The sequence below is a fragment of the Malania oleifera genome, chromosome 7 (genome assembly GCF_029873635.1).
Source record: "Malania oleifera isolate guangnan ecotype guangnan chromosome 7, ASM2987363v1, whole genome shotgun sequence".
Taxonomy (NCBI): Eukaryota; Viridiplantae; Streptophyta; class Magnoliopsida; order Santalales; family Ximeniaceae; genus Malania; species Malania oleifera.
The window spans coordinates 38,888,189-38,908,704 of record NC_080423.1 but is presented as its reverse complement, the minus strand read 5'-3'; the positions used below and the strand labels follow the sequence as shown (position 1 = coordinate 38,908,704).

Genomic DNA, 20,516 nt, shown 5'->3' with positions numbered 1-20,516 from the left:
CACTATCCAGTCATACTAAGAATCTTTATCCACTTCCAAATGGACTGGGCATCATTGCTAGGCAAATATTTCCAAAATGCTTAACTCATACTTTAAAAGAAAACATTTTAAGTTAAGCAACTATTGTCCATTGCACTAAAATGATCTTTAGGGTCTCATCCTATTCTATATATCTTTAACCCTTATCTCATCAACCAAACTCTAGTCATCACCTTAGGTATAAACACTGTTCATTAAAATTCCATATTTATTGTGTGCTTATTAAAAGTCATCATTCTCAATCAAGAATAGAGGCAACAACTAAGGGATTCACATTTCTTTGATAAAATCAAAATATTCCCTTTAAACCAAAAATACAAAAATCCTCTAATTTTGGTTTGTCTTATCTATAGGAAACCCTTACCAAACCATGATCATATTCAGTAAGGTTTCACCTATCTACTTGTATCCTTGCTTTAGATTGTAATTATATTTATAGGATACTTCCCATTCTCTGAAGAGCATTGTTCACAACATTCACATATCCTATATGCTCTTTGCCCAAGCATGGACATGATTACTAAGCACAAAAACATTTTTGAAAATGTCCACTCATTCTAAATACTCTTTTGAACTAAATGATAATTTGATTGTCAAAAGTATTTACTCATCACCCCTTCACAAGCTCTCAAATCACTAATTCATATCCTTTAGAGCTTTATATACTTAGAGATGAGTTGAATGACTAATATGATTGCCTAGGTCTCAATCTAGATGAATGCATAAAATTTAAGTAGACCTATGCATGTGTACTTTTAAATTGAAAGTCATTCTAACTTGTGCCTCTCACACGTATTGAAATTCATATCAATAGAGACAATATTGGCTTAACTCACTTAAAGAAATATCTATTGTGACTTTTTGGTCCACTAAGCCTATTCATCCAAAGCCAAGCATATATCATCAAAAATCTTAAAACACTTGGCTAAAAAACTAGAAAGTGAAAAAGACATAAATTGAATAAGTGCATAACTTAGAGGGAGCATTTATCCTTCATGTCTATATAAATGAAAATGCTCTCATATTCTCATATCATTTATGTCTTTGTGCCTTAATGAATAACCATACTATACTAAACTCATAACTATCCACTGTTGTGTATTGTTTATACTATATATTGATGGATAGTGATTTGTGATTATCTAGTATTGTGAACTGTTATTGAATATGTTGTTTGATAATACTGGATTTCATGGAACGCCATCTATAAGGCTATTGTAGAAACTTATTTACTTGCATGCTTGTATGGAACGCCAACTGCATGGCTGATGCAGTATGTTGTGTATTGCATGCTGGTAGCATATATAGGTTCTCGCATGCTTAAACTGAAATATTTTGAATTGATTGTTTGAATCTATCAGGTTTTGGTACTTGAAAATTTGGGAAATGTCTGATTTACAAACGGCACACTACCAAAATTTCGACAGGATTTTTCCCAAACCAAAACCTAGTGTTAAGGATGATTATGATAATAAAAATGTTAAAATTTTTTTGAAAGGATGAGTGAAAACTTAAATAGAAATATCACATTTTCATAATCATCACATACTTAGGGGAGCTCAGCTCCATCCCTATAGGAAGCACATAAATGACTTATATGCGTCACTTTCGTCTATTGATATATTGAGGCTCTTCTAAAATCCCTGAATATTATACCTTGTCCTTAAAGACTTATATTTTGATATGGAATATTTGTGGGTCTTGAACTATATTGCATGTCTTAATATATATATTCTTTGATGCATCTATGGTCTATAGGGACAACTATACTAATCAAGTGAAAAATGCAATTGACAAATACTCAGTATAGTTGATTTTAAAGATGTGGATTGATGGCTTATACTATTGAGCATAATGAAACTAATCTTTGGTTAGTATAAGTAGCTAAAGAATCTAAGCACGTACTCAAATTGATAGGGGAAGCATTTAAAATTAAATTACTACCTTATTTTGCTTACCCATATGTTTAGCTTAGATCTTAAATGAATTCATTGTGGCATGCACTTGAATGAAAAGATTTTATTGAAAATCGTAATGTGAAGCATGCTTATATTGCCACAACTGTTTGTATTTGCCATATGATCTTGCATGTGATTGCTGAACTTTTAGGATCATTATGGTTTTCATTTTCTGGTTATCTTTAGTATGTGCTTTATGGACATACCAGAAAATTTGTGGCTTGCTTGCATGATCTTTAAATTTGTTTTTGGCAAGCACCCCCAGCACCATTTTGCAAACATTAAAAAAGGGATGTATATTATAATTATATATGTATATATATTTATCTACATTAACTTTTGGCAAGATCAAATTTCAAAACAAACTCTTTTTTCCTCTTGCCTCAGCTTTATCATATACATACATGTATTTCAAAATTGCATAACTTTGAGTATAGTCTTAATTGACTATCGTGCTTTTAAAATGAAATACAATATGTCATGCATATGCGCTGAATGATTAATATTTGTAGCATGCTGAATTTATTTGATAGGATGAGTATATAAGAAATGCACTTAAGAGAACATCATCCTTGAGCTTAATTCAAATAAGCGTGTATGCAAATATTCATGGGAGTTTAAGTCCCAATCTTAGGATAACTCAGTAAGAACTTAATGCCTAAAATCTCTTGCATGCTAAGTAATATTAAGAAGAATGAACATATGATGAATGTACTTAAATGAAATTCATTCTTGAACATCAATGCACTTATGTATGCCTGAGACTATATTGGGGAGTTTAAGCCCCATCCTTGAGAAGAGAATTATAACTCACCAAGCTCAGTGGACCTATACTATTAATTGTCTTTAACTTTTTGAGTCCGATCTGTTTCATTACTTATACTGTATTAGAAACTTAATAAACTCTCATAATTAATGTAAGTATAAGTAGATGCTTCCTAGACATTTCATAGTTTGCATAAATTTAGGGGGAGCTCTTAAGTGAAATTTACAAGTCTTTGCAACTAATATCATTGTTGTTATGTTTTCTTGCCTTAGACTTTGTGAGTGTTGATTATTGCTGGTGTGCATATTTCTTATATCTATTGCATAATCATATTGGATTTAATGAGTATTGATTATGACTTGTGATGCACAACTAGTCCAATTCATGTTCATCCTGATACTTTACTTGTTTGATTGGACCATACTGAACTGTTTGAGTAGTTGTGGATAAATTGTTAGGAAATATTAAACTCAAACAAATCACGTTTATACAGGATTTATTTTTGGAAAGTCCAATTTACAAATGGCACTCTGTCGAAATTTTTCTAAATCTTTCCAAAATTTCTCTTGTATAAACTGTACTATTTACACATGGCCTAGGATTTTATTTCAAATGACCCTTTTTGTTGTTGCCAAAAGGAGGAGATGGAAGGGGGCAAAAATAAGGCAAAAATAATGGGTTTATTTAACAATGCATTGGATGCATATTGTGAGTATTGTGAGGGGGAGCCTTATTGGGCTTAACCCTATATTTTGCCAATTGTATTTGTCATCATCAAAAAAGGGGAGAATGTTGACCTTATAGGTCACGTCCTGTTTTGATAATGAAAAATACTCTTATATTTAATAAATATCTACTTCATGTATAGGTCTATATCAGCAGATGCATTGATGGCACGTGAAAGCTCAAAGCTTGAAGACAAATTCATATTCTCAATTGTAATATTCAATAGTGAAATTTGTTTGTAATAGTAAATAGGTCTTTGGTCTATAATAAGCACGCACAACACATACATGATTTACTTTGTTAGCTCAAACCAAAAAGTGATCGTAGAATGACCTTATGGCTTTTCCTTCGGTCGACCGACACCGGACTTTTTCGGTACATTCATAATCTTAAATGACCCTAGGACACACACTTTTTCACATATGTTTGTTAGGCACTCCATTAGGGTTTGTATGTCTCAAAATGGGACCGAAATGCACACTTGGTGCACTTTCAGTCGATCGACCTTGGCAGTTCATTCTGCCTCGGTCGACCGAACCCAGGTCCTGATCAACCCTTGATCAAGGTCCCAGTTGACCGAACCAGGTAGTTCAAAAATCTCCGGTCGATCGAAACCCTCATTGGTCAAAATTTTGACCATTTGGTTGACCGAGCACTTTTGTTCTCCAACTACTTGGTCAACCGGAGGGTCCTCGGGAGAAATTTTAGCTGTCTGGTCGACCGAACTAGCCAGTTCAAAATGGTCTGGTCAACCGAACCTCAGAAAATTAAGAAATCGCACTCTTTTGGTTGACCGAGCCCTTAGTTCAAAAGTCCCCTGGTCGACCGAACCATATGAGACTTGGTCAATCGAAACATTTCCGGTCGACCAGACCTCTCAGGTTGCCCTGATTTTTTACCACAGTTAATATTTTTTAAATAGGTTTAAAATGCTTTAAACAACATTAAACTTCCTTAATAATACCCAATAGGTCCCCAGCGGTCATATTTTCTCCTATGCCTATATATATGAGATCATTTGAGAAAATTAAAGAGGAATTAGCTACTTTGATTAGGGTGAAATTCTCTGAAAATCATAAAACCCACAATACTCATCTTTGAACCTCCAACACTTATTCTTACCGGATCTTACTTCTTAAATACCTTTTGTAAGTGTGATTTAAGTGTTGTTGTTCCTTAAGGATTGCTCTCTCAAGATTATGCTTGTGTGAAATTGATTTTATTTGAGAGCACATCCTCAAGTGTTCTTAGTTGACTTTATCAATAAGTCTTTCCTAAGAAGACTTCTTTGGAACTTCTAAGTATTGCATCGTCATTGCAATATCTTGAGAAGTTTATATGTGATTTTGGTTGCAAAAACTCTTTCTAAATCACTTTCAAATATCTAGTGTGTTTCATTTGATAAATCTTTGAAGAGATATTTGTTTGCGTGACAAAAATCTTTGTTGCAATATTCATTGATTTATATCATTTGTTGAATACAAATATTAAACTCTTTTTGTAAACAAAGCATATATATTACTTGAGCATCATACATCTAAGAAAATCTGCTGATTAAAATATACATATATATTGTCTGGCTTATATCTTTGTGTGAACTTATTGGCTAAATATCTTGTATACAAAGATTGCTTGTTTGACACTCTCACGTATGCATTACACTGATAGAAAATATATTTGAGAGTTAGATCATTTAGACCACACTGAGCTTACATATTAAATCATATTGTGGTGTATGTAATTGCGCGCATTTGGGTACATATCTGCTTTACATGAAAGCACAATCATTGTACCATTTGATTATATACAAATTTGTTGTATATCCAGGCACGGGCCTAAAAAGGGAGACTAGCCCTAGAATAGTCTCGGATTGGCTTAGACCCGGTTAGGAAAGCTAAGTGCGTTGTCCTGTTAAGGCGTGTAGGTTGAGGTCAGCCCCGCTAATTGACCTGGTTAAGGTTGAAGTCAGCCCTGTGTTAATTTGACCTGATTGTAAAGGTGCCACTCCACCTTTAAGTGAGCTACTAGTGGAATCTTCTAGCTTGCGAGCTAGAGGCGGGGACATAGGCATAGTTGGTCGAACCCCGATAACATATCGTGTGTTTGTGTACATTGTCGCACTTTTTATTTACCATAAGTGTATGTTATTGTTTGAATGATATGCTTGATTTAAATTTCTGCATATTATACTTATCAGCGTATTTGGAACTACAAAGAAAGACCCTAGGTTGTCTTACTCAGCTAACATCCAGTTCAATCTAGGAGAAAAAGTTTAAAATTTCAATTCACCTCCCTCTTGAGAATACACCTTTTCTAACAGCTTCTTCTCCTGCAGAATCTGTAACACCAAACTTAAATGTTCCACATGCTCTTTTGTACTCCTCAAGTATATCAGACTGTCGTCAATGAATACCATTGCGAATTGATCTAGGTACTCATAGAAAACCTTGTTCATTAGATCCATGAATACCGCCGGAGCATTTGTCAACCCAAAAGGCATGACCAAAAACTCGTAGTGACCATATCTGGTTCGAAAAGAAGTTTTTTCTACATCCTTAGACCTAACCCTCACCTGATGATACCCTGACCGTAGGTCGATCTTCGAAAAGACTTGCATTCCCTGCAGCTGGTCAAAAAGATCATCTATACGAGGCAAAGGGTAACAGTTCTTTACAGTCACTTTGTTGATCTCACGGTAATCAATGCACATCTGCATCGACCCGTCCTTCTTCTTCACAAACAATACTAGAGCTCCCCAAGGCGAAACACTAGGTCGAATGAATCCTTTGTCCAGTAATTCCTACAGTTGCTCCTTCAACTCCCGAAGTTTTGATGGAGCCATCAAGTACAGAGCTTTAGAGAGCGATGCCTTACCAGGCACCAACTTTGTCACAAACTCTACCTCACGATCTAGAGGTAAATCGGGTAATTCTTCAAGAAACACATCCGAAAACTCGTTGACCACCCGAATATCCTCGAGTCTCAACTCATCCTGCGGAGGTTCCTACCCGCAAGTTAGGTACCCCTGACAACCATCCAAGAGTAACCTCCTCACCTGTAATGCCGATAAAATTTGTAGCATCAAATGCACACATGATCTCACGAACTCATACTCCTGCTTCCTAGGAGGTTTGAACACTACTACCTTTTTTCGACAGTCAATCACCGCATAATTGAAAAACAACAAATCCATTCCTAGTATGACGTTGAAACCCGACATGTCGTATACTACAAGATTCGCTGGTAATAGTCTCTCTTGAATCACCACTAGGTAGTTTCCTAACATCTTACCACAAATCGTTACACTCCCAGTCGGGTAGCCACAGACAACATTTCATTCATCACACAGGTTTCCGCCCCACAAAACTTCACAAAACTAGCAGATATGAACAAATGGGTTGCCCCCGAATCAAATAAAACAACAGCTCTATTCGAAAGCAATACATGGTACCTGTCACCACGTTCCCAGCATGTTCCGCATCTGCTAAAGTAAGTGAATATACTCTCACCGGAGCCGTGGTTGCCTGATAGTTCTCTCAAGGCATCTGATTACTCCTACGGTTACTAGCTCTGTGCAGGCATAATCCTCCTGTATTCCTGACAGCTCTTCGCCATGTGGCCCGACTTGCCGCAGTTGTAGCAGACAACCCAAAATGGCTGACATTCGCCATCGTGCCATTTACGACACTTGGTGCATGGTGCGGAGGATGGATCCCCTTGAGAACTTAGCCGCTCGATGTCCTACCGATAACCAGAGTTGTAATTCTTCTTCTTCTTCGACTGACTCTGCCAATGACCACTTTAAGGACCAGAAGATACTGGCATCTTCCCCTGAACCTGCACTATCTCATCTCCTCGAAGGTCCGTCTCAACTATGGTGGCTTTATCCACCAGGACAGAGAACTCACAATCCGTCCTACTACACATATACTGAATCAAAAACGAAAATCGAGCCTTACCTCGATTTTAGCCTGAAACTCGAAATCGCTCGAAACGGGTTTTCGATCCACTAGAAACGTAGAGAATCCTTCACTGATCCTCGTAATAACTTTGGATTTATGAACCGGGCAATGATCGGTAAAGAAAACTAGAGAGAGAGTGTAGGGAGAGTTCTAGAGAGAGAGAAGGAGAGTTTGGGGAAAACTTTGCCCCAAAGCAACCCCAAAACACCTTTTATAGGCCTTTGACCTGAGGGGATTTGTCAACAAAATGGGGTCCTCGTCGACGAATTCTTCACTAGCCTCGTCGACGAATCAGCAGCCCGTCGACGAGCTAGATATTTCACATTTTCCTGGACCTCTCGGCATTCACTCGTCGATGAGCTTCTGAATTTCGTCGACGAGAAGCCTTTAGCCTTCATCGATGAATTATGGCCTCATCAACGAATTCTGTGCAAATTCCATTTGTTTACCCCTATTTACCTAATTAACCCTTATTCCATGGTTCGGGTTCTTACAGGGCCGATCTGACCGAGGAGTAGAGTGGTTTACCCTAGTAGGCCAGCCAGGATAGATCCAGCCTTCGGGCCGCACAACCCTATCATGGGGGGTTAAATCATGACATACAACCATCCAAGGAAATATTCTCATATATTATAGTATTATCAAATTTTTTGAAATAGTAGTATTATTACGAAAAGTAATTTCATACAGTTTGATATGTTAAATTATGTAGTTAAAGGTTTTATAATATGTTATGTAGGATCAACATTTTTAGTTTTAGTTATTTTTACTACTCTTAACTCGGATTAGTTTTTACAAATCCACATCTCAGTAGCCACACCCTAGTGATAGCATGTTTCGTCTTACTGAGCTTTGACTCATTCTAGTGATGAATTATTTTTCAGGTGAGCCAGTTGGGCGAGCGGAACAGGCTCGCAGATAAGGGAACTATTAGTCTATCCTTTTTTAGGGTGAGTGTTTTTAGGGAACAATTTTGTTGGCCTTGGTATTAGTAAGAGTAGTTCTTGAGAATACAGTGAAATATGTAATATTTTTGAAATATTTAGATACTTTGGTATTGTATATACATAAGGTTGTGTTTCATATTATTTTCTTTTCGTTGTATAGGAAATTGTTTTAATTTAAAAATAGTAGAGAAGATTTTATTTCTATAAGGAGGTTGTTACAGTTCAGCTGACCTAGTGTCATGATAGTTTAGCCGACACAATACCGTGATAGCTCAGTCGGCCTAGTGCCATGACAGTTCAGCCGACTTAAGTCGTGATCACTTATAATATAACAATTTCTTTAGAAATTATGATATGATAGTTTTACGTTGAAATATGAAAACAAGATATGTTACAGTTATATTATGTGTTATATAATAGCAAAACCCTGATGGATTAGTTTAGATTTAGAGCATGGTACCGTAGTTATTATTTCAAATTAGTGCCGCCACACGTCTCAGATAGAGTGTTGGTTTATGGTAGACGATTGGGCCATTGAAGAGTAGTATATCCCTTCTGGTAATCTGGACCAAGTTGGGGTGGCCAATCGTACTTATAGACGAGTCAGTTTTGGCTTAACATAGTAGGCCAACCATTGCTAAGTCTTGTCTATGGGTTACACAACCTAATCATGTGGGGGTAATACATGATATTAGCTATCTATTCATCTAGGGAAAAATTTCAGTATTATATAGATATAGCAGATGATTTACATGTATATAGAAATTTACTATGCCAGAGTAAGTTTATGTTGAAAAATATGATTTTTCTAGTCTTATATAAGTATGAGTACAAAATTACATGATTTATCAGTTACAGTTAATTATTAACAGGATAAGTTTATAACACACTAAAACTCAAGTTGTCACATCTTACTGAGAGGTGTCTCACCCAAGAATTTAAACATTTCAGGAAACTCAGACAGTCGTGTGGAGCGAGCGCCAAGGTAGAGGAAGCCTTGGTACTACAGTATCAGGATAAGTGCTTTGAGTTGAAGAATATGTTTTGTGTAAACCCTAGGATATTTTATGAATTTTTGGGGACGTGTATGTATATTTATGGAGACGGTAAAACTCTGATATTGTATGTGAGGTTCAGGTACATTATGTTTTCCATTACATAAATAGTATGTATTTTGGAACAGGTATACCCCCGATACCTCACTTTGGGTTCGGGTTGACTTTATTAATATTATTATGATATTAGAGTATTTTTATAGTATAATTTATAGGGTCGTTACAAATTGTCCCACATTGAAAACACAATAAAGAGTTAGCTCCTAAATTGCTTATAAAAGCTATTGCCTCTGGTGAATTTCGCTATCCTTCTTGTCTTGCTTTGAGGCTTTGTTGCTTGTGGGCCTACTTGGGATTTTATTTTAAGCCTTTTCTAATGGGCTTAAGTGACATAACAAAATATTGATTTAAGTAAAAGGTAGTAATTATAAATTATTTGGCTTTAGTTCTTCATTTAGCCTAAAACTAAGCCAAGCTTGAGCCCAATTTTCTAAGCTCAACTTGACCGAAGCCTAACTTTTCCTTAATTTGTTGAGCCTAGTTTTCCTTTTTTAGGTTTAGCTTGGCTTAGCAATGGCCTTGTCCTATCTAATTTCCATCTAAGTTTCAATTTTTATTTTATTATTTTGAATTTTATATGAAACTTCAAACATATATATATATATATATATATATATATATAAATTTCAAATTAAAAATATATGTGCATTCTATTATAAGATGAGATTGAACGGTTGCCATATAAAATTGTAGATTTGTATTTATGTCACTAGAGAGGGTAAGAGATAAAGTCTTGCCCCATATATATTATACTTTATTAGATAAAGTTATAGTCTTTGCCCATTTGATTAACAAGCTGAATATATCACGACCCATTCATGAAAAAGATACCCTTAACAAAAATTAACTTGCCTAATGATTTTTATCTCGAGCCTATGCGATTATGTACTCAAATGTTTTTAAAAATAAATTGCTTTATGTAAATGCTACACATTAAGTTGATTCAAATAAATAAAATATTTTTTGAATAAAAAAATCTCTTTTTTATTTTTACCACTTGTTTGGATAAGTGATACATTATATATTTCTTTAATCAAAAACATTTTAAACCAAATGATTTCACGATATAATTTATACGTTCTCTTTTATACTTTCTTTTTTCTTGAATTATGTGTTTCTCACATATTTTAATAAAAAATAATATTTAATTTGTATTTATTTAAATATAAATAAATTATATAAAAAAAAATTTATATTAAGTACCATTTAAACTTACACAATTTTAACGTCAAAATTCATGTTTCACACAACCAAAAGCTGATGAGACCAAACCAAGAATTTCATAGTTTTGAAATCTCTTGCTTGCCCCTAGTTCCTACTAGATGAATCCAATTCCCGGCGGTCAATCATCTCTCTCAGATCATGTTATGTTGATCTACCGCCACCGAAACCAGACCGTCCACCGCCCTCTCGCTCTCCACCACCACCGTATTATTCGACAAGTCCGTCACTACATGAGCCGGAAACCCGCCAGCCACCCCACCCTTCGCATAAAACGAATACTGAAAATGACTTATCAGATTCGGAAAAACCAAGACCTTGGAAAAATCCGCCACCCACTTCGTCCCGCTTCCGGCCACCGTCATTCTCCCCGCCGTCGATTTCAGGCTCATCCCGCGGACGTTGTTCCGGTCGATCACCACCTGATCTATCCTCGTGAATTTCCCCTCCAATTGCACAATCGGATACATGTCCTCCGCGTAGCCAGTGAACATGTTATCCACAATGTTCAACCCGGAGATCTGACCCTTCACGGATCTGAGCACGATGTTAGCGTCTCCCAAGAAAAATCCGTTTGTCACGTGGACCTGAACCGGATCTTCCATCACGATCGCCGTGTAATCCAGGTAGCAGTTGTCGATTCGGGTTTGGGACAATCCGGGTAATTGGATCGAGATCCCGACGCCGCCAAACGCCGTGGCTTTGTTGTAGCAGTGAACTCCGGTGAGGATGTTAGCCTGGCCGCGGAGGATGATGCCGGTGGCGGCGGAGAAGATGACGACATCGGTGACGGCATTGTCGTTGCTGGAAATGTCGATGGCGGTGCCGGAGAAGTCTTTCTCGGCGGGGTCGCCGCCGACGGTAGAGTGTTGGCCAAGGAAGGTGGCGATGATGAGGGTTTCGTGGCCTTTTTGGACGAGGATGCCTTGGGTGGTGAAGTGGAGGAAGAAGCAGGAGTCGATGCGGATTCTGGCGGAGTCGACGGCAAAGAGGCCGCCGCCGCGGTTGCCGGAATCGAAGAGGATGTCCTGAAAGGTGACGTCTTCGTAGTAGATTTGGGATTTTTGCTGTGTGAGCTGCGATAAATGGGACGATGACGATGATGATGAGTTCGTTTTCGGGTGAAATAGTTTCTGGGAGTTGGGAGACCATAGCTCGACGAGGTGTCTGTCGCCGGGAAATGTGTCCGATGCTCGGAGAGTCCCTGCTTTCACCTGTTGGACGGCAGGCACCGTGATCAGAACATGTACAATTCATCGGCAGCCAACATCCATATTCAATTTCTAAAAAGAAATTTAATAAATGAAAAAAATAATTAATCACACCTTTTAAAAATTTTTAAATTTTCAAAATTATTTATTTGCGCAATGCAAGAAATTTTGTGCTGGGTTAACAACAGTTAAGATGAAATTTAAAATTTTCAAAATTTTTTTCATCTCAACTGTTGTTAAAGAAATTTAAAATAACGAAATGTTCAACTAATTATTAAATTATAAATTAAAATTTCAAAGCAAACAAATAGTTTTAATTTATTTTTTCAATACGAAATTTATTTAAGGTAATGGAATATTAAATGTAGTTGCGCCCACCGAAATTTATGGAAGAAATTTATGGCCCCACCCTACCTCCGACTAATATTTTATTTTCAACTCACAGCATGGAACTCAACCTCATTGACCACGTGGCCCTGACCAATTGATTTGAGGATTAGAAAAGTCCCCCCTAAACGCCAGATATTATGCGTTTTAATTGTCATTGCTGTCTAGGCCTGCTAGCCAGGTCCCCAGCACTTTTGCCCATGCATGAGATTCCTAATTAACAAAAAATTTTAGAGGATGAGCGTTGGTAAAGCTGCAAGTTGCTCTAAAGAAAAACATGTACAACAATAAAGTATGACTAGTTATCTACTAATCATCATTAAAAAAAAAAAAAACCATGCTTTGGTTTCAGCCCACGGCATACTAGGTATAAGATGACTATGCATCAGTGTTTTAGATAATATATAATAAAATTATATTTGTCAGGAATAAGCAGTTGTGAATTGGTTCACAGATACATTTGAGAATCAATTAGAATTGATTTTGATATAGATTTTTTAGTATAATTATAGTTAAAGCAGTCCGAGGTAGGTGTGTTTTAGTGTAGTTTTAATATCTGTTTCGATAATCGAATTCTAATTCTAACCTTTTTAGAAGTGGTTTTCGGTACAAGATCAATTCGAGGTATAGTTCAAAAATGGTCAACCCACCCACAAGGCTAGTTCTAAAATCAACCATCGTATCGATTCACCAAGTATTCTATAGGCTATTAGGGATGAGCATTTGGTTCAAGTAAAACTGAGAGTCGGTTAGAATAGATCTTGATCAATAGGTTTTTTTATAGAATTTCAAGACACAATGAGGAAGGTGTATATATTCATTCTAGTGTAGTTTCAAGGTCTATTTAAGTAGTTAGGTTTTGATTCTAATTTTTCAGAAGCAATTTTCATAAGATCAATTCAAGGTACGTTCCAACCATCCAAACCAACTCACCGAAAGTGATTCTATAATCGACCCTTTTGCAACCAATCCTTAACCGACTCATCAAGGATTCTAATATAGGTTCTTGCAAAGTTTTAATCAAGTTTTTTATTTTTATTTTTTTATTTTTATGGGTTCTTGTAGATGGAACATTAATTTTTATGGAAGAAGAATAATTAGTTTTAAATTTATTTTTTCAATACCGTTTATTAACCAATGACTACTATGTAAACTCAAACACGTCCGTTTAAAAAACAAGTCATAAACGAGTTACTCATTTAAAAAATATAATTTATTTATTTTTAAAAAATTTTAATCATTTCATATAAAATGACATTTAAAAAAAAAAAAAACACTCCAGTTTTTTTCTAAATGGGTCACCCCAATCCGAACACGTCTAACCCGTTTAATGAACATGTTGAGTCCGAGTTTACCTGTTTATAAACGAATCCGTTTGTATTAAACCTAAAATCACGAGTCATCCGTCAAGTTTCGATCTGTTTTGCCACCCGTAATTATCTTTTAAAAATAGTAAATTCAAACATATAGAAACCCAATGTATGTTAAAAACCAGTAAAAGAAAAGTCCTATTGAAACTTCAAAAAATATTATTGATATATACTTTATTTTGCCATATATTAATGATAATTTTACCCTTACTTTCTTTTTTTATTCTTTTGATTTTTATTTTATTACTAAAAAAAGATAAAGACAAATTCGTGATTTTAGTGAAAATTAATAATAAAATAAAAATGATACTTTTTCTTTTGAAGTGACAATACATCTTTCTAAAACAAAACTCCAAATTTCAATAGAATAAGCTGCACGTTTTTAAGCAAAAAGCAACTGCAGGGCATACCTATCGAGGAAGGCAACTGCAAATCCACTCTTTCCAAAGAAAGAGAGAACCAAACAGCTTTTCAAAAAGGAAATAAGGGGTCACGGGAAAAGAAACTCACCACCACATTGCCTCCGCCGGCCGCCGGAAATCTAAGGGGTTTGCTGATCTTATAGTTCCCACCTTGCAAATCGATGACCACACCCCCCAAATCGTTAACCCCATGCAACAGCTCTAACCCATTCTGCACGCTGAATGCATCTTCCAATGCCTTCAGTATCGCATCGCTGCTATCCTCGCCGCCGCTTGGGTCCGCCCCATAGGCCCTAGGGTAGAACACCCTGTCCTGATCACCCATTTAAACGCAAAATTCATAATTAATACCCAATTTACCAATCACTTTTATTATTGAAAAAATAACGAAGGAAAGAAAACCTTGGCGATTGAGGCATTGAGACTGGCCGCCGGCGGGGCTTCCAAGTCGGGGTCCGCTTTCTCCTTGAGTCCTCTGACGAACTCCGAGAACTTCTGCTGCCGGACGGAGCATCTACCTGGTTCCGCAACCCATATTACAAACAACAATGCTATGGGAAAAAACGTGAATTGTTTCATTGCAGAGTGCTTTTCGGTCGCCGTTCTGTATCTTTCTTGAGAGAGTCAGAGAACAATGGGAGGGTGGGAGCGAGGGTCAATTGATCAGAAATGTTTCCTGCCTCTTAGCTAGAACTGGGAAATTAGAAGCAATGGGCGGCACCCCTGGTCCCCTGGATCTGGTCGCTCTGTTTTTGGTCTTTATATTTCTTGGTTGGTAGTGGTTCTATAATTATAAGCTTCCCAAGCCTTTCATCAGTATAGCTGTAACGGCAGGTGTGGACGATACCCATTGCCCTCTAGACCGCCATTTGACATCAGTTTCTACTTCAGAAAAGTAGTGGTCCACGCATGACCCATGTATATGCTATATTAAATTAAAATATTTTAATTAAAATACAAATACACAACAGTTTTTTCACTTGCTACAAACTTTATTGACTGACAGAAGAAAAGAAAAGAACCCTTTCAATCTTTAATGCTGAATTTACACTTCTTCAGTTTGCTTTAATTGGATTTGCATTTCCTGTACCCAGTAGGCCCACACTCATAACCCATTACCAAAAGCCCAAAACCCAAAAACCAGCTTAGCTTGTAGGACTCGCCGTATTTTGATCCACAGCTACAAATACGCTCGCCGGAACCGCCGTATCCGACTGAACCACCACCCGATTCCCAGACACGTTTCGCAGGGCGTGGTTGGGGAACAGGCCCCCACTCGTGCTCAGCGAGTACTGCACGTTCCTTATAAGGTCCGGAAACAGAAGAACAGAACTGAAATCAACGGTCCACGAGCTCCCATTCCCTGCCGCAGTTCCCCTCCCAACCGTTGATCTCACGTTCATCTGGTTAACATTATTCCTGTCAACCACAACCTGATCGATTTGCTTAAAAGGCCCGTTCGTCTGATCCAGCTGAACAATATCCACCCCCTTTCCGGAGCCCGAGAACATGTTATCCACAATGTTCACTCCGTTCACCACCCCTTGTATGGATTTGAACTGAATAAACGCGTCGCCGAGGAAGAAACTGCTGGAGACGTGGAGCTGCATAGGGTCTTCAGCCACGATTCCGGTGAAATCAAAGTAACTATTCACGATTCGGGTTTGGGTTAAATTGGGCAGCTTGAGGTAGATCCCGGTCCCGCCAAAACCGGTTGCCTTGTTATAGAGATGCACGCCGGAGAAGGTGTTCGCTTGACCGGAGACCATGATTCCGACGGCGGCGGAAAAGATCACGACGTCGGTGACGGCGTTGTCGTTGCCCATTAAGTTGATGGCGGTGCCGGAGAAGTTGCGCTCGCCGGCGTCTCCGCCGGCGGTGATTTGCTGGCCGAGGAAGGAGTTTCTGATGTAGGTTTCGTGGCCGTTTTGGACGAGGATGCCGTTGGTGGCGAAGTGGGTGATGTAACAGTTGTCGATGCCGGTTCTTAGGGATTTGACGACGGAAATGCCGCCGCCACGGAAATTGGAGTCGAGGGTGAGGTCTCTGAGGGTAATGTGTTCGAAGTCGTAGGAGGAAGATGAGGTGGACGAGGAAGCCGAGAGGTCAATCAGATAGCCGTCGGTGGGGAAATCGTTCGAAGCTTGTAGTGTTCCTCCGTGAATCTGTTCCCATCAATTTCAAACAAATGACGTTAAAACTAGTAAACAACCGTGCCAGGTCCATCCATTCATTCCCAAGTATAGGACATTTTCTTTCTTTTTTCTTTTTCTTTTTCTGAAAGAAAGTGACTTTGGCCCTACAAAATCGTATTCTTCTTTTTTTTTTTTGTTTTTGGGTTAGTGAGCAAACCATATTTTATGGACAGATTAAGTGGGGTTAGTTGATGCCAAAGTCAAGTTGAAGCAGGGCGGGCGTCAATTTTCCTTTTCTCTTTCTTTTTTTTAGTGAATGCCTGCAAAGTGCTAGTCCAATTACGTCATGACACACCTTTACCACCTAGAAAAATAAAAATAATAATAATTATAGTAATAACGTTTACCCTAATTTCTCATTCATACGGTTAGTGGAATTCCAACCCTTTACCCTCTGTGTGGGAGGTGGGGCACCATCCACATCCTCCGGAAATATCGCCACGATTTAATTGTTCAACAGAGAGGAAGCGAAGAAATTTAAATAAATAAACACGAACAAAGAAAGTTTGAAGCAATACCCAGGATACTCTAAAGCCACATACAGAGTGTGACAGAAGGATACATGAAATAGCTTGAAGACATAAAAAAATGATACAATGTATCAAAATTGGTAAAAAAAAAAAACACGTGGAGAGATTGAAAACGGGATCTATGGTTTTTCTCATTCTATAATTTTTAAATGGAGCACAAATTAAGGTGGAGGCACAAAATCATATTGGATTATTAATCCTCTTAATCAAAATCATTTAAATTTCATATGACCCTTCTACCTTTATCTACCATATACACTTCCGAAATTTTAATATTGATCAATGTCAAGGGTGTGCATGATGCACATTCAAATATATACATACATATATCTAAGCGGTTATGGTACAATTTGAAATGAAAGGGGTTCGGGGTTAGAGTTGGAAAATGCGAGCGTACCAAAAGGTTCCCAACGCCGGCGGAGGGCAATCGCAGGGGGCGACCAACCAAGTAGTTGCCGCCCTGAAGACTAATCTCTGCGCCTCCAAGATTAGCTATTCCTTCCATCAACGACCCCCCACCTTCTGCTTTCCCTACCGCATCCGAAATTGCTGCAAGAATCGCCTCCGCACTATCCACTTTTCCCGTCGGGTCCGCCCCGTACGCCGTCACGCCATACACGCGCGATGAACTCGCTGTAACCTGCATCATTAACTAATTATTTCCATGAAAAATTGCAAAAGAACCCAAATTTAAGCAAATATCAGGGCCCCAAGAACAAGAACTAATATCCCAGAAACTAATTACTTAATCACCTGAGATGGGCTCGGAGAAGGAGAAACATTGGAGCCCCCCGCCGCAGCAGAAACTGAATCTCGCCGGAGCACGGCGGCTGCCTTCACTGCTTGCATTCTCCTGAAATGGTCATGACCCACTTTGGAATTCTCCCCATGCACATGAACTACAATCAAACTAGCCAACCCAATCATCGCGGACAACATCACCATAGCTTTTCTTGCCATTATACCCTCTCCTCCCATTTCTACCATCTTCTCCTCCGTTGCCTTACAGAAATAAACTTATAGAGAGAGAGAGAGAGAGAGAGAGAGAGAGAGAGAGAGAGAGAGAGAGAGAGAGAGAGAGAGAAGGGCGTGACTAAGATTCCATAAGAAAATAGATTGATGTGTTTTTCGTGTTAGATCATACGAAAAACACCCACGCTTTTAGCTCATGGGTCTCTGATGTTTGTTTGTTTGTTTTTTATATACGTAGCAGAAGGGAGCGGGGCGTCTTGAATTGTTCCTTCCTAGATATTAGCTGTGCCTGTTCTCCTGCCTTACCTGACAGAAAAAGAAAAGTACGCAGTTACCAACTTCTCACTTTAGGGAGCCCCCAACAAAACAAGTTTGACATTGTGTAAAGAGGTATTTTCTTCCACGACGAAAAAGGTAGACCAGGCAGGCTGTGGGGTTTGTCTGGGAAAATATAGCATGTAGCGTGCGGCCTCTGCCCACCCAAGCCGCAGATGGGCAGATCACCGTTGATCCGCTAATGATGATGATCATGACGATGGGAGGGGTGGGGTGGGTAATTAGTTGATGTGCTGGTGGGCGGTGACTTCAGGGTTAGGTCTGGTTGGAGAGTGGAGATGTCTTCTGAATGAAGATTTCTTGATTATTGTCATTCTTATGCGTATTGCTTTTTGTCATTTCCAATAAGATTCGTATATTAATTAATTGGGAGATGCATCCGTGAGAGGAGAGGAGAGGAGAGGAAAGGAGGCAGGGGTTCTGTCCTTGAAGATTGAGAACTGGCCAAGCTTCGTCATCAGTCATCACTGTTTTTGTGTAGTTTTTTTCTTTTGTTTTCACGTACTTTTGGGCATTGCACGGAACAGGCGAAGGCCCGTGACCTAGACATCCCATGCGTGCAGAATTGGAGAGCCCAGAAAGTTACTTAATGGAGGAGATTAGCTCCCCTTTCACGTGGTTGTTCACTTGGTTACAACATGTCTCGCTCTTTTTATTTAATTTTTTTTATTTATCCATCTTGTCGTGTACTAAATTAGTGCCCACTTGTTATTTGGTTAGCAGTTAATTTCATCTATTTATTAAAAAATATGTTTGCTTACATCACCATTTTTATATTTTTATTTTTAAATTATTTTTGAAAAAATTAAAAAATATATGTTATGATCTTCAATTATTTTGACAACCTAACTATTACCACAATACTTTAATATACAAAATCTTTTTGTAGATTAAATCATTCTTTTGTACATTATTTTTAATTAAACGTAAATATAATGATGGTGTGAATTTTAAATTATAACTAAAATAAAAATATTCATTAAAATAATAAATAACAAAATTCAATTTATAAAATATTTTTTTCCTATTTTTCAACAATCATGTTTGTATGTTATGATGTATTCTAAAGAGGGGGGGTGAATTGGATATTTTAAAAATCTTAAGTCAAGTATGTCTAATTTTTAAAATCATAGTCAGTATTTCGCAAACCTATGGTCTTTCTAAACAATCTCAAATCTCACAAATATTCAAGCACACAAATATTTAAAGCATATACAGTAATCACAACAAGTTAAATATAAATATATGCAAGTGCTTAAAATTAAAGAGTGTATGAAAGAGAGAGCAAACATAGATTTTTAAGAGATTCGACAAATCCTGCCTACGTCCTTGTCTTAGGCATACCATCCAAGAATTCCACTCTCCGCTCCTTCAAACAAGGTGGAACTACCTTTTACAATCCATTTCTTCCCAAGGCGAAGTTACCTTCTGCTTCTTTACGCACAGCGAAGTTGCCTCTCTAGACGATACACCACCTCTGGCTCGGTTCTATACCCGAATCGCAAAATATAATGGAAATAAAATATTTTGGTGTACAAGAAATGCTTCTTCAATAAGCTAATTTGTACAATGAAAAATATGTCTAATATGCACTCTCAAATGATTTTAAATTTGAAGCTCATTAGAGTTTGTGATGGAAATGATTTTCTCAAAAATGATCTTTGAAATGCCGAGAGTAGAAATGCTTTGATGTAATAAGTATGAGTGTAATTATACTCAAAGCTTTCAAGATTACCTCAAGAACAAGAAGGTTTCCAAGCAATATATATATGAGTGATAATATATGCTCAGACCTTCCTTGTATGACACAAAATATTTTCTCTAAAAAAAAAATATTTTCAGAGGAAGAGTAGGAGAAAAATATTTCTTCGAGATTGACCTTTCAAATATCAAAAAGCAAGAAGGCTTTTCAAGCAAAATATATGGATATGAATATGTGTTCAAGCCTTGCAAGTATAACCCAAAAGAATTTTCCCAAAAAGATTTTCAAAAAGAAAAAGTAGGAGAAATATGACCTTGATCTTCAAAATAGAGTATAAAATATTTTTGGGAATAAAAAATATGCAAGTAATGCTCCCAATCCCTTTTCTAACATTTTACAAGTTGTTTAAGTTTTTATTCATAGGCCAAACCTAAAACTAACCATTATATGGCCGTTGGGAGAAGATATGATATTTTATTTTCAAAAACTAGTCGTTTTCACCCGTTGGAGTTCTATTCCTGATACGACTCATCGACGAGTGACTTGCATTCGTCAACGAGTGTCCTGCATTCATCGACTAGTCACACGCTATTGTCGACGAGTCACCTAGGCTGAAAAAGTATATTTAGCTACTGGAATTTCTCGTTGACTAGTCAA

At 37.6% G+C, this 20,516-nt stretch overlaps 2 protein-coding genes across 2 annotated transcripts; both read right to left on the bottom strand.

The window, feature by feature from the left end:
* Positions 1 to 10,687: 10,687 nt before the first annotated feature.
* On the bottom strand, positions 10,688 to 14,941 carry LOC131160202 (polygalacturonase QRT3). The gene is made up of 3 exons (XM_058115607.1): positions 14,527 to 14,941; positions 14,213 to 14,437; positions 10,688 to 11,948 (listed from the first exon to the last, which is right to left on the bottom strand). Exons 1-3 carry the CDS (start codon positions 14,701 to 14,703, stop codon positions 10,869 to 10,871), a joined length of 1,482 nt encoding a protein of 493 aa, XP_057971590.1. The 5' UTR covers positions 14,704 to 14,941; the 3' UTR covers positions 10,688 to 10,868.
* A 106-nt stretch (positions 14,942 to 15,047) lies between these two features.
* On the bottom strand, positions 15,048 to 18,197 carry LOC131160201 (polygalacturonase QRT3). Its single transcript, XM_058115606.1, has 3 exons — positions 17,603 to 18,197; positions 17,247 to 17,489; positions 15,048 to 16,289 (listed from the first exon to the last, which is right to left on the bottom strand). The coding sequence occupies exons 1-3, from the start codon at positions 17,834 to 17,836 to the stop codon at positions 15,270 to 15,272; spliced, it is 1,497 nt and encodes a 498-aa protein (XP_057971589.1). The 5' UTR covers positions 17,837 to 18,197; the 3' UTR covers positions 15,048 to 15,269.
* Between the last annotated feature and the right edge of the window lie 2,319 nt (positions 18,198 to 20,516).

What these genes read in the sequence shown, in the direction of transcription:
- LOC131160202 (XM_058115607.1), bottom strand. Translation starts at nt 14,703, where the DNA reads ATGAAACAATTCACGTTTTTTCCCATAGCATTGTTGTTTGTAATATGG. An exon ending in TCAATGCCTCAATCGCCAAG is followed by an intron (nt 14,438 to 14,526) that starts GTTTTCTTTCCT and finishes ATGGGTGATCAG; the next exon opens with GACAGGGTGTTCTACCCTAG. An exon ending in CCGGCGGAGGCAATGTGGTG is followed by an intron (nt 11,949 to 14,212) that starts GTGAGTTTCTTT and finishes GCCGTCCAACAG; the next exon opens with GTGAAAGCAGGGACTCTCCG.
- LOC131160201 (XM_058115606.1), bottom strand. Translation starts at nt 17,836, where the DNA reads ATGGTAGAAATGGGAGGAGAGGGTATAATGGCAAGAAAAGCTATGGTG. An exon ending in CTTCTCCGAGCCCATCTCAG is followed by an intron (nt 17,490 to 17,602) that starts GTGATTAAGTAA and finishes TTAATGATGCAG; the next exon opens with GTTACAGCGAGTTCATCGCG. An exon ending in CCGGCGTTGGGAACCTTTTG is followed by an intron (nt 16,290 to 17,246) that starts GTACGCTCGCAT and finishes TGATGGGAACAG; the next exon opens with ATTCACGGAGGAACACTACA.